This window comes from Schistocerca gregaria, chromosome 1 (assembly GCF_023897955.1).
Source record: "Schistocerca gregaria isolate iqSchGreg1 chromosome 1, iqSchGreg1.2, whole genome shotgun sequence".
Taxonomy (NCBI): Eukaryota; Metazoa; Arthropoda; class Insecta; order Orthoptera; family Acrididae; genus Schistocerca; species Schistocerca gregaria.
In genome coordinates this window covers 951,359,552-951,373,510 of record NC_064920.1, presented here as the reverse complement: position 1 = coordinate 951,373,510, position 13,959 = coordinate 951,359,552, and the positions used below count along the sequence as shown (strand labels likewise).

Genomic DNA, 13,959 nt, shown 5'->3' with positions numbered 1-13,959 from the left:
TGATGCATCGTAAAGTGTAACCGCAGCCATGGTCTCAGAGCTCATGGTCCATGCTGCTGCAAACGTCGTCCAACTGTTCGTACAGATGGTAGTTGTCTTCCAAACGTCCCCATCTGCTGACTCAGGGATCGATACGTGTCTGCACGATCCGTTACAGCCATGCGGATAAGATGCCTATCATCTCGACTGCTAGTGATACGACGCCGTATGGATCCAGCACGGCGTTCCGTATTAGCCTCCTGAACCCACCGATTCCATATCCTGCTAATAGTCATTGGATCACGACCAACGCGAGTAGCAATGTCACGATACGATAAACCGCAATCGCGATAGGCTGCAATCCGAGCTTTATCAAAGTCGGAAACGTGATGGTACGCATTTTTCCTTCTTACACGATGCATCAAACAACGTTTCACCAGGCAACGCCGGTGAACTGCTGTTTCTGTATGAGAAATCGGTTGGAAACTTTCCTCATGTCAGCACGTTGTACGTGTCACCACTGCTGCCAACCTTGTATGAATGCTATAAACAGGTAATCATTTGCATATTACAGCATCTTCTTCCTGTAGGTTAAATTTCGTATCTGTAGCACGTCATCTTCGTGGTGTTATAATTTTAATGGCCAGTAGTGTAGTAATAATTCGGAGTCTAAATGTGTTTGTGCTGAGTTGTTTCACGAGTTCAAAAATGAATTTTCCGGTTGTTTCCTAAGCGTTTTGAATTTCTGACGCAATTATTATTTCCTCATCACGTGTTACATTTATCCCGATTTAGTGATGCTAGATGTCTAGATGCGTATGTGGTGTTTGTTTGAAATGCAGGCTGATATCATATGCTGAAATCCACTCAGTAATTCTTTTAAGAACATTGTATACCAGTTCTTCTGTCTTTGTATATAAGTTTGGGTTGATTATGAATATAGTTTAATCTCTCAAAGGGACTTATTTAGCGCATTGAATCTGGGACGTAAGATTGTTTCCATGTACAAGGCACAGAAATGGATCTGTGACTGAGCTGTGTAGAGCCCCACAAGTAATATCTGTCCAATCTCCTCAGCTGCCTGATATAAAACGTACACTTTCGTGTCGAGTGCTGGTGGTTCTAGTGGTCTTTACTGGTCTTCACCGGCGCAGGTGGCGGTGCTGGTGATGCCGTTCAACGTGGCGTACTCGCTGATCCAGCGGTGGGTGTTCGGCATCGTGGTGTGCAAGATGTGGCTGACGTGCGACGTGCTGTGCTGCACGGCGTCCATCCTGAACCTGTGCGCCATCGCACTCGACCGCTACTGGGCCATCACCGACCCCATCAACTACGCGCAGAAGCGCACGCTGCGCCGCGTCCTCGCCATGATAGCTGGCGTCTGGCTGCTCTCCGGCGTCATCAGTTCGCCGCCGCTAATCGGCTGGAACGACTGGCCCATGGTAGGTAGCTGCCATACGTTTCCCTACCCCTGCTGGCGGCAGCTGGCACTGTACCTCACGACGTGGCCGTTAGGTCGCAACAGCACCCGCGAAACGCGACACTCACAAATTACATAATAGCTAATTTCTGCTCCTGACGGTCATAACTGGTGGTGATTTAGGAATTACGAGGTGCTTGAGAAAAGTAATGAGACTGATAACACAGCGAGCGATCTGTCAACGTGTATACCGGTCTGTTCATCCCTTAAGCCCGTCTCACACGTAGCAAGGTTCGCCGCAAGTTTGCGAGATGGCGTCTATGTCTGCCGGCTTGCAGGGAAAGGAGCCGGCTATCTTCCATGCCGAAGCTCTCCCACGGTGCAAGATCGGCAAGATGGCTACTTCAGGTACAGATTTTCAGAGCAAACTGGCGTTGTTAGCTGTTTTGGTACTAAACGATGCAGAAATACTTGCTAATGAGAGAAGAAGAATGAAAGAATGGACGGAAAACTGTATTAAGAGGAGAAACGGAAAAGGTGCGCTCTCCATGCTTCATAAAGAGTTGATGTTAGTTCCCATAATACCTACTTTTGTTTGAAAAGTATCACCATTTCATTACTATTTGACTTTATTAATATACCAATAATGACTGTAATATACGACTTTATTTTATAGGATAGAAGATCGTACATCTTTTGCAAATTTTATACGAACGGATGTATTAGTATTTGAAGAACTGCTTTGTTTGGTTTCTTACGTCGTTGATCGCAGCGCCACTGCTTTTCGATTATTTTACTTTGGCGTACTCCACTTTAAAGTGAGTACGTAAATTGTGCATTTTGCTATAGCACTCCTTGCTCATCGTATATGGTGGAACAAGACACACGGCACTTGCAACTCCTTTGAGTACTTCTGCACGCAAGTGTTTATTATAATAGTTTGCTCTTTTCACGAGGTACAGACACTGTTCTTTCCTAAAATTACATATCAATGCTTCAACCGTTTCTTTCCACCACTGCGGTGCCATTATTTAATAATTATAAGAACTTCCTTCCGCACCTCACAACAGCAGAAAATCGACTATCAACAAAGGCTTCCCGCCCAAGCTTTCCGCGTCTGACGTCACAAACGAAACGTCTCATGATTGGCCAACGCAGGTAGCACGCAGGGAACCTTAAAAGAAAAATAGCACCGGACCTATCATGGAAATCTTACAAGGTGCCCATCAAGGTAGCCCGCTAGCAGACGACGGAGCCCGCAAGGTAGCCGCTGCGGGAGCCAGCAAGGAAACTTACAGCTCATGTTGCTCCGTGTGAGCCCGGCTTTACAGATGCTCAAGGCGTGTTTCAGCTCCATACAACCATCACGTGATTTTTGATGGCTTAATCAGTGAAGCTATGCTTTCGTTGTGTGTTACAAAAACGGAACAGCGAAATTTAGAGTCACATTATACCACAAAATTTTATGTTAAACTTAGGGAACGTGCGAGGGAAGTTGGAACAGACCTATGGGGAACAGTCTTGATTATGAGCACAAGTTTTTCGCTGGCACAAATTATTTTTAGAAGGCCGAGAACACACTGAACGCGGTCATCGTTCCGGGAGACCTGCAGCTTCAAAAACTGACGGAAATGTCGGAAGTTTGTGCCCCACAGCTGAAATAAATGGCCTGCCATAAAATATATGAAATTAAAATGTAAAGAACAAGGCGCAACCGGCTTCAACTACAGATAGTAAAATTAGCCCTGAGTGCCAAAGCCTGCACTACAGTGCTGATAAATCACGAACCGGGATCGAGTCCAATAAACAGAAATACCTAAAACATGGAGGGGCATAAAGCCTTATCAGTTTACAAAACTTACCTTTAAATTCTAATTACCGTGGCTAGTTCCATAAAAGAGTGTATACATAACATTTTTGAAGAGAACGCCCAGATGGCTTAAACTAAACCAGAAAATGGAAGTTTCATTTACGATGACTACACAATAGATTACAGATGCAGCTCATACAATATTCACAAATTATGATTGGGACTCAAAGCCAATACAAAGAAATGACAGTGACATAAAACAGTTTACCAGTGTAAGTTATCGTCCACTGTACACACCTTTTAAATAGCACCGGGATTAATTCAAGCCTAAAACACACAGTATGATGAACTCTAGCTATTCATCACAGCCTAACGTGTAATGCTTATTTATGTAATGAGTTAAGTTTGATGGAAAAGACACACACAAACAACCATGAAACAATTCTAAACACCTTTAGTGGTGTATCCTTTGACATTCAAGTAAAACCTCTCCTAAAACGACTGATATTTGGACTCTGAAATAAAGATATTTCTTTGTGTTTCCAGCCTGCACTTAAGCTTCTTATAATGGATGGAAAGGATTTGATGAGGGGGGGGGGGGGGGAAGGAAAGTAGTTCCTTCTTATCCTGTTCTATTTTTAATCCTTCACATTTGTTGCTGTGCCACGAAATTTCTGTGGGAACTGCAAAGTAGCGAACGCTTCTTTTTGTCACATTTTCTTAGACTTGTTTCGAAGTTGGCTAAGTCTGCTTTTTAGGCGGGGTGGGCAACATGTTTTAGAGGAGAGACTGAATTTTGTTACTACTATGAAAAACGCCATGACCGTGCTGCAAATTGCAGGAAATTTTTCAGATACCTTAATGCATTTAAGTTTTTTGCGTGTGTAAGATTATACTTACTCGCAAAAATTTTCCTTGTTCTCAGGAAAGTAATGGAACGATACAAACAACAACCAAACTGTATTCTGAAAGAAGTCACTGTCTTATGGCCTACAAATCAGTAACAACTATTTTTACCGATCTGTTTTATTTTACAGGAGTTCAACGACACTACGCCCTGCCAGCTGACTGAAGAGCAGGGCTACGTGATCTACTCGTCGCTGGGCTCCTTCTTCATTCCTCTCTTCATTATGACTATCGTCTACGTCGAGATATTCATCGCGACGAAGCGGCGCCTGCGCGAACGTGCAAAGGCTTCCAAGCTGAACTCTGCCATGAAGCAGCAGGTTGGTATTATGAAGGAGTGCGGGTGTGCAGTGGCTCTCCTGTGGCAATGAAAGCTCCGCTTCTGGCTTTTCCGCGTTTGCAAATGCCGTAACTGGAATATATGAATGGAGCAAAGAACGCCAGATGGGGTGTACGTCCATATTATTATTTGGGATGTCGCTGCTAATAAACCTTTCAGGATATAAGATCGTGGTCCACGAAACTCTTCTGTCCGTAACGTTTCGTCCAGAGCTGCGCTGGACATCAGCAGAGGCGTTGCTCCTCCGCTAAGTCTTTCTGACTGACGGCTTGGACGTCTAAGAGCATATACACTGCAGAATACGGGACGTGGCCGAAGTTACACAAGTTAAGCATAAAGTACAAATATCTATGGAGTGAACATAGCCTACTGCGCATGTTCTCAACATCAAACCGGGCTAGTCACGTGGTAATGGGACGTCGCTGCTTTTCTGCAATTTGTGGTAACAGCCATGATGCAGTGCTGTTGTTGCTACGGATGTAATGAGAAGTACATGAAAGGAGGACCAGTTACTATTCGTAGGTGTGGACGACAAATCTCTAATAGTATCATACTGATGTGAAACGCTTTATATCTTTAAAAATATAGAGATGCAGTATTTAATGTCTTGTATTGCAGAAAAAATTTCTGCAAGTTTTGTGCCCATGTATTTGCGAGAGAAATGCTAGATAAATTTACAAGTGCATTTAAGCTGCCAGTCAGTGTTTGGGTATTCGTGCTATATTCATCTGCAGATAAAATTTATATAAGACAGTGGGATTAATTTCCTCCAGTTTATTCAGGTCCTCAAACCCTCGTGTGTATTTAAGTTCTTCTGCATGATACAGTTTCGTGCATTATATAATTCTTGTATTCTAGTTTCCCGAAAGATGGACAGTCAAACTATATCTCCACAAAATGAAAATAAATAGTTTCGTTCCTACAAAGTGTTCAAAAGTACTGTAAACACTTCGCTGAAGAAAACTTTGATAGGTACAGGTGCAACAGAAATGCTGAAACGGTATTGTTGGCTGTGACTTCTTTTCCCGCAGCAGGAAAAATGTAAGTAAAGTAGAACTGAGCTCTGGTATTGTGGCGAAAATACACAATTTACTTGCTCTTCGCAGCTTTAAAACTATAGAATTGTTACGATGTCTATTACACGCATATGCAAAGTCTCAGGATACGTCTGAAGGTGATCTATCTCTTCTAGCGACTTGAGCAGCAGGAGATGTTGCGAACATTTATACTCTATAATGATAAGCAGAGAAGATCCATGTCAACGGTAAAACTTAACTATCGATTGTCGTCTTGTCAAAGATTTAAAAGAAAACTTTTTAGCGCTTCTGCAGAGCTACTGTCCATATTTCGCTATTTTTTATGGTCCCTTCTTTCCTATTAAAAGTATCCCTATGTGAATGTGGTTCCTGGCTTCCCTGTATAGCTGTGGATAATAATAGTTCGTTGCCGTAGATAAAATTATGTTCCAGTTAACTTCACTTCGTGACATCCTGACTGAAGAGCATTCTCTGCTACGGCCGATTTTTCCATTTTCCCTAGTCGACAAAGGTTTTTATATGCCTTTAGCCGTGTATTCTCACATCTCCTGGTTGTTCCAACATAAACTTTACTACACGTACAAGCAATTTTATAAAAATCATATGCTGACAGAGGAGGGCATTTATCTTTACAGACCGGAACGCTTGACCTATTTTCTTTTTTCTCTGAAACTGGCCTAATGCCGTGTTTCTGTAAAATCTTTCAGATGCGATACGTTGATTTTGTAATAAAAGGAAGAGAGAGAGACTGTATTCATCCATTGTTGTTTTTCATCTGTGTCCTTCGGCCTTACGTTATTTGGTCGTGGAATTCTGTTTTCTTCTTTCTCCGAGTAGCCATTTTTCTCGAAAGCCTGCTTTATGTGTTTTAATTCGGCGTCCAGGTATTCCAGCGTTCAAATCCTTTGGACTCTATCGACAAGACTTTTAACGACACTTTTTTTGTTGTGGATGGTGATTAGAGTTCTTATGTAAGTATCTGTCCGTGTACGTTACTTTTCAAAAAACCTTATGTTCTGAACTTCCATCGGTCTGTCTCATAACTAAACACCGAAAAAAGCTATTTTGCTGTCATTTTCTATTTCCTTGATGAACTGAATTTTCGGGTTAATTTTATTTAGAAAACCAGAAAATTTATCCATAGAGTTTTATCATGTTCCCAGACTACAAAAGTGTCATCCACAAACCAATACCAGGCAGATAGTTTATTATGTGCTTTTTCTAAACGTAACTGTTCGAATTTCTCCATAAAGAAATTAGCAATTGCAGGACGTAGTGGGTTACCCATCAATACACCATCAAATTGCTCATGAAATTCATCCTCCCACTGGAACACGCTGGAAGTAAGACAATGTCTGAAAAGAGCAGACAAATCTCCTGGAGACATGGACAGTAGCTATGCAGATTCGCTAAACAGTTTTTTACCTTTGACAACACAGCAACAGATATTTAAATTTTATCTTTGACAAGGATAATCACTGTTTACCACGTGCAACTCCGGCAGCGCCCCTTTTTCTACATATTTCGCTCTCAGACATCCGGCCAGTCAGTCGGAAAGACTCATCGGAGGAACAATGCCTCTAAACAGAAGAGTTTCGTGGACCACGACCTCATACCCCGAAAGGTTTATCAGCAGCAGTCGGTCTTTCGTGATGTCATTCCCACTCCCAGTAACTACATCGTTATTGTGCCATTCTTTGTCGCACTTAGTTGTTCTGTTTCCTCTTTCAGTTAAGTTTTCAGTAAGTTTTCCATTAGTATTGTTCTGTAGTTACGTGTGATAAAGATTAGGATATTTCATTGTCGTAATATTCGTGATATGGATCTTTCGAATGAGACATAATTTTCTTCGTTAATTAATCATTTACTTCGATGGTTATGGGCTACTCTCCTATAAAAGGAAAGAGAGACTAGGATTTAGCATATCGTCGACTATAGCGTCATCAGGGACGAAGTAGACATTCATACTGCGAAAGGATCGGGCAGGAAAGTGGCCACGTCCTTTTCATACAAACCGCCCTGACGCTTGCCGCGGGTAATCAGGAGGCCGGCAGGATTGGCCGTGCGTTTCTGGGCGCTACAGTATGGAACCGCGTGACCATTACGGTCGCAGGTTCGAATCCTGCCTCGGGCATGGATGTGTCTGATGTCCTTAAATTAGTTAGGTTTAAGTAGTTCTAAGTTCTAGGGGACTGATTACCACAGCAGTTAAGTCCCATAGTGGTCAGAGCCAATTGTGTAATCAGGAGAAACCGCTAGGAAAACTTAATGAAGGTGGGATGAGAAATTTAACAACGATCTTCTTTAGGAAGGTTCAGTTTTCCACCACAATGTCACTCCGTGAAGTATAGTATTGTATAATATGTACTGTCCAGTCACATTAATATGAGCATCTGTCAAAAGCCGGAAAGTGACCTAATGCATCGCGGACCATTGCGAGGTGTGCAGGACGAGACTTAGTGAGGTTATGAAGGTTACCGACCGGGATATGGAGTCATGCCGATTCCAGTGCCGTGGACAGATCCGCAAGGTTTCTCGGCAGAGGATCCGTGGCGCGATTCTCGATTGGTTTTAATCCTGGAAGTTTGGTGGCCCAGGTAGTACGGTAAATTCATTCTGGTGCTCTTCGAACCACGCTTGCACTCTGCGAGACGTGTGACACATTGCATTGTCCTGCTGGTTGATGCTACCGTGCTGAGAATAAAACAAGTTACAGTCGGGGCGGACAAGATTGCTAGCGATAGGTGCATATTTCGGTTGATCCATTCTGCCTTTCACAATGACGAGGTCTTCCAGGGATTGGCACGAAAACAGACCACAACGCTCCCTCCTCTGGACCGGATCCTTATGACGATTGTTGCAGGTTGTTTGCTTTCAGAGTTTCACGCCGTACACGCCAACGACCATCTGTCCGAAGGCACACAAAACGTGATTAATCTGAAAAGGCTGCATGTCACTACTCAGCAGACGTTCAGTTGGGTGTTGGGGTGCAAATCTTAGCCTTCATTATCGATGAACAGCAGTCAACATTGGTGCTTGAACCAGGCTCACGCTGCCGCGGCCCACACGCAGTAACATTCGCTGACCGGTCATGGAAGGGACCAAAAAATGGTTCAAATGGCTCTGAGCACTATGGGACTCAACAGCTGTGATCATCAGTCGCCTAAAACGTAGAACTATTTAAACCTAACTAACCTAAGGACATCACACACATCCATGCCCGAGGCAGGATTCAAACCTGCCACCGTAGCAGTCACGCGGTTCCCGACTGAGCGCCTAGAACCGCTAGACAATCGCGGCCGGCTTGAGTGGACACTGCTGAACCACAGCGCCAGGCAAACAGTTTACAGACTTGGTCGTTTCGGAAATGATTTCACCATTGGCCTAAAAGCCATGATCGTGCCCTTTTCAACGTCATGATGGCAATGTTTTCTCCACCCCCTCCCCCCTCCTGCTCTTCTCCAACGGCACGTTTTCCGTACTAGTGTCTCGACCTGCCGTCGGTGACTGGTTATTGACGTTTACGTATGACATAGGTGGTGGTCACATTAATGTAGCCGAGATAGTTAGGGAATTTAAGGTGTAAGCGAAATACATTTTCGGTTTCTGTGCAGCTGTTACTGTTTGGTAGGTCAGTATTGAATAACGCACTTACAGGAGGTTCCTTCAGGGAAAGGATTCAGCAGTTGAACAAGTTGTTCAGTGGTAGCTATCTTTAGTATTCTTCCACGATTCGTGCCGTATTATCTGTGGCAACGCAGACTCTAGGTGAAGGTAACCCAGTTCGCCTTTTACCATGTCCATAAGCCTTTATGATGGCGCTATATAAATTGTGGTGTAGTGCTTAACAGGAATACAGAAATACAAGTCGTGAGGAATGAAATAAATAGGAACTGCAGGGAAGCTAAGACGAAATGGCTGCAGGAAAAATGTGAAGACATCGGAAAGGATATGATTGTCACAAGGACAGACTCAGCATACAGGAAAGTCAAAACAAACTTTGGCGATATTAAAAGCAACGGTGGTAACATTAAGAGTGCAACGGGAATTCCACTGTTAAATGCAGAGGAGAGAGTAGATATGTGGAAAGAATACATTGAAAGCCTCTATGAGGGTGAAGATTTGTCTGATGTGATAGAAGAAGAAACAGGAGTCGATTTAGAAGAGATTGGGGATCCAGTATTAGAATCGGAATTTAAAAGAGCTTTGGAGGACTTACGGTCAAATAAGGCAGAAGGGATAGATAACATTCCATCAGAATTTCTAAAATAATTAGGGGAAGTGGCAACAAAACGACTATTCACGTTGGTGTGTAGAATATATGGGTCTGGCGACATACCGTCTGACTTTCGGAAAAGCATCATCCACACAATTCCGAAGACGGCAAGAGCTGACAAGCTCATGCATCGAAGCTGCTTACAAGAATAATATACAGAAGGATGGAAAAGAAAATTGAGAATGCGCTAGGTGACGATCAGTTTGGCTTTAGGAAAAGTAAAGGCACGAGAGAGGCAATTCTGACGTTACGGCTAATAATGGAAAAAGAAAAGTCTAAAGAAAAATCAAGACACGTTCATAGGATTTGTAGACCTGGAAAAAGCATTCGACAGTATAAAATGGTGCAAGCTGTTCGAGAAGCTGAAAAAAGTAGGGGTAAGCTATAGGGAGAGACGGGTCATATACAATATGTACAACAACCAATAGGAAATAATAAGAGTGGACGTTCAAGAACGAAGTGCTCGTATTAAGAAGGGAGAAAGACAAGGCTATAGCCTTTCGCCCCTACTTTTCAATCTGTACATCGAGGAAGCAATGATGGAAATAAAAGAAAGGTTCAGGAGTGGAATTAAAATACAAGGTGAAAGTATATCAATGGTACGATTCGCTGATGACATTGCTAACCTGAGTGAAAGTGAAGAAGAATTAAATGATCTGCTGAACGGAATGAACAGTCTAATGAGTACATAGTACGGTTTGAGAGTAAATCGGAGAAAGACGAAGGTAATGAGAAGTAGTAGAAATGAGAACAGCGAGAAACTTAACATCAGGATTGATGGTCACGAAGTCAATGAAGTTAAGGAATTCTGCTATCTAGGCAGTAAAATAACCAATGACGGACGGAGCAAGGAGGACATCAAAAGCAGACTCGCTATGGCAAAAAAGGCATTTCTGGCCAAGAGAAGTCTACTAATATCAAATACCGGCCTTAATTTGAGGAAGAAATTTCTGAGGATGTACGTCTGGAGTAGAGCATTGTATGGTAGTGAAACATGAACTGTGGGAAAACCGGAACAGAAGAGAATCGAAGCATTTGAGATGTAGTGTTATAGACGAATGTTGAAAATTAGGTGGACTGATAAGGTAAGGAATGAGGAGGTTCTACGCAGAATCGGAGAGGAAAGGAATATGTGGAAAACACTGATAAGGAGAAGGGACAGGATGATAGGACATCTGCTAAGACATGAGGGAATGACTTCCATGGTACTAGAGGGAGCTGTAGAGGGCAAAAACTGTAGAAGAAGATAGAGATTGGAATACGTCAAGCAAATAATTGAGGACGCAGGTTGCAGGTGCTACTCTGAGATGAAAAGGTTAGCACAGTAAAGGAATTCGTGGCGGGCCGCATCAAACCAGTCAGTAGACTGATGACCCAAAAAAAAGAGATGAGTTCCACAAAAAAATATCCGAAGCATCAGTACATTGTGGTTTCCATTTACTTCGTGATTTTCTTAGTCTACAGGATGGTAAGATACTACGCTGCACCTTTACTATAACGACAATTCGGAAAGTGGAGGGAGTGTGTCTCTAAACCAGCTAATGCAGAATCCAATTTAAATTCACAGGACAGTAGCCCCTAACCACATATACAGGGGTTGCACTTTCAAAATAATTTACTGGCACTATATGTTTAATTACTTGGAGCCAAGATTTAGTATTTATACACGCTCAATACAGACGCGAAGTTTTTCTTTCATAACAAAACTCAGCCAATGTGATGCGAAATGAATATCTGATCATCAGAGGTACTGTGAAGTGGATACGTACGTTTCCTTCTTTTTTGTGTTTTGTAACTTTCACAAACAGGACAAACGTATTTAACACTTGTTTAATGGTAATATGCATGTTGCTATTCTGCTGTGTAATCTGTTATTTTTTTAAGGATCCGTAATGTTTTAATTCGTGCCATGATGATAAGATCGTGTTCCTCCATGAAATTTTATCTTAATGCCGGAGGTGAGCATTTATGGACGAATGTTGGTTTGCCACATTCATTTTTACTGAAAATCACAGTTATATTTCATTGTAGAGACGGCTGCACAGCCTTGAACATTGCTTCTTTTGTGTTTTTATATTAACTCCATTTCCCCATTTTAATCTGTATATGCCTGGCTATTGTCATCTTTCACCCCTAGGCCATTCCGATTATGCCCCGAAAGGCCGAAACGCAACATCTCTCTAAATAAAAAAGATTTAGTAACCGAGATTGTCTTATTTTAAGAAATTCATAACAGGTTGCCGTACCAGGCGGCCAGCATGGAATGGAACGAAGTTTCCAAATGTATTTGGTTCTCTTTCTGACCTCTTTATTTCTGTTTACTCGTACGCGGTTTTTGCCGTGTATTCAGCTATCGGTGAAGTAACGTATTAACAATTTAACTGTAACTCAGAATGTACAAATATTTTGCTTCCTGTCCACTTTTCTAATCACTTGTAAGGCTCTCTATTTTTACTCCCAGGAATATAAAGTCTTGTTTAAAAAATGAATGTTTTATTACAGATAAAGATTTGTGACAGACATGAATTTGAGTTTAGTTTCCTGCTTTTCCTTCCTCTGGCTTAACCACTAGGCTATCAGAGCATGTTTCCTCAAGCTTTGTTCTAAGTTATGCATCTACATATAACCGCGAAAAACACGATATCCAACATCTGGGCTCAATTCCTGGTCTTAAACAACTTTTTCTTAGCCTCAAGTTTTTATTGTTTCATGTGTTCAGAACGTCTTGACATTTTTGGCTGATAACACTGAATATTCGTCGTTTTCGTCAACGTCACCCATTCGTTTAGTTTCAGCAAATTCAACTGTCTTCATTTGCTTCACTACCCTTCGTGCCAAGTACTTTTCTTTGTTTGCAACCTATGGATCGTTTCAGTGATGAATAGAGACTCTTCACGTAATGATCTTCGTTTTAAAACTGTTAAGCGTTATCTATCGTTGCGTTTCTTTTTATTACTTTTAATTTGGTGTCTTGAAATCATGCAACAAAATAACTGTCTAAACATTATCATGTTCTGAAGACTGCAACCCGTGTTACAATTTTTCATGCATATGATATCTTACACCATCAGCGCGTGCCGTAATATCTTCCACCAGCACAAGACAAGAGTAAAAGTCGACAAGGCGTGAAGACCGCTGCGTGAGATATTACGCCGCTTTAATTCCCTGAGCGCGTCGCTTTATTGCCGCGTCGTTAAACCGTTGTTCACTTTAATATTACTCGTCGAAAACTAAATGTATTTCATGAATTTTAACTAACGCCCACCATGTACCAAGAGTTGCTATTGAACTAATGATGAAATGAATTGAGCACCGACTCTCTGGAAAAGACTCTAAGGACGTCAACGCTCTCTATCTCTTCAAGAGTGGCGACACGTCATCACGCAAACTCACAAGACACAGCGAACCGCGACGAGCCACTCGGTTATAGCGTTTAAGAGAAGACCACTGTTGACGTAGTTCGTTTACCCTGCGGTATATCTCTCTTTCAGTAACAGGTTAGTTCTACTGAATGTAATTGTGGTCGAACGACTTCAGGAAACAAACATGTATTATCAGTCAAGTATCGATCGAACCATCCAGGCTAATTTAGGTACAGAAGAGTTGATGTTGAAAACAGGACAATTCAAAATGAATATAACCTTTACAAAAAAAAAAAAAAACTATAACAGTTTAATGCATAGGAATAGACACACAATAATTAGAGAGGATGTAACGACAATTCAAAATTTCAATCGTTGCGCAAAAGTGTTGAAACCGAAAATGACTCATGTGAGGCGATGAACAAGCAGCAGCAAAGTTTAGCGTCATTAATGAAAATGGTATATCCCTTAAAAAAGGCATTCTGAGTGTTAGAATTTAACAACTGTCGTTCCTGTTGAAAACAGGACAATTCAAAATGAATATAGCCTTTACAAAAAACTATAACAGTTTAATGCATAGGAATAGACAGACAATAATTAGAGAGGATGTAACGACAATTCAAAATTTCAATCGTTGCGCAGAAGTGTTGAAACCGAAGATGACTCATGTGAGTCGATGAACAAGCAGTAGCAAAGTTTAGCGTCATTAATGAAAATGGTATATCCCTTAAAAAAGGCATTCTGAGTGTTAGAATTTAACAACTGTCGTTCCTTCATCCCAGTGCACAGAAGAATTCTTCAGCGCTACAGTCAGTGGGAAGGAGCCGAC

General features: G+C 41.9%; 1 protein-coding gene across 5 annotated transcripts in view; it reads left to right on the top strand.

Moving 5' to 3' along the window:
• The window catches only part of LOC126276092 (putative tyramine receptor 2), a 1,721,495-nt gene that overhangs the window by 1,690,437 nt on the left and 17,099 nt on the right, over positions 1-13,959 (top strand). For all 5 annotated transcript variants that reach the window (XM_049977249.1, XM_049977251.1, XM_049977253.1 and 2 more), the window contains 2 exons: positions 1,134-1,421; positions 4,247-4,435. In XM_049977249.1, the coding sequence (XP_049833206.1) occupies positions 1,134-1,421; positions 4,247-4,435 (477 nt within the window). The remainder of the gene's footprint in view (positions 1-1,133; positions 1,422-4,246; positions 4,436-13,959) is intronic.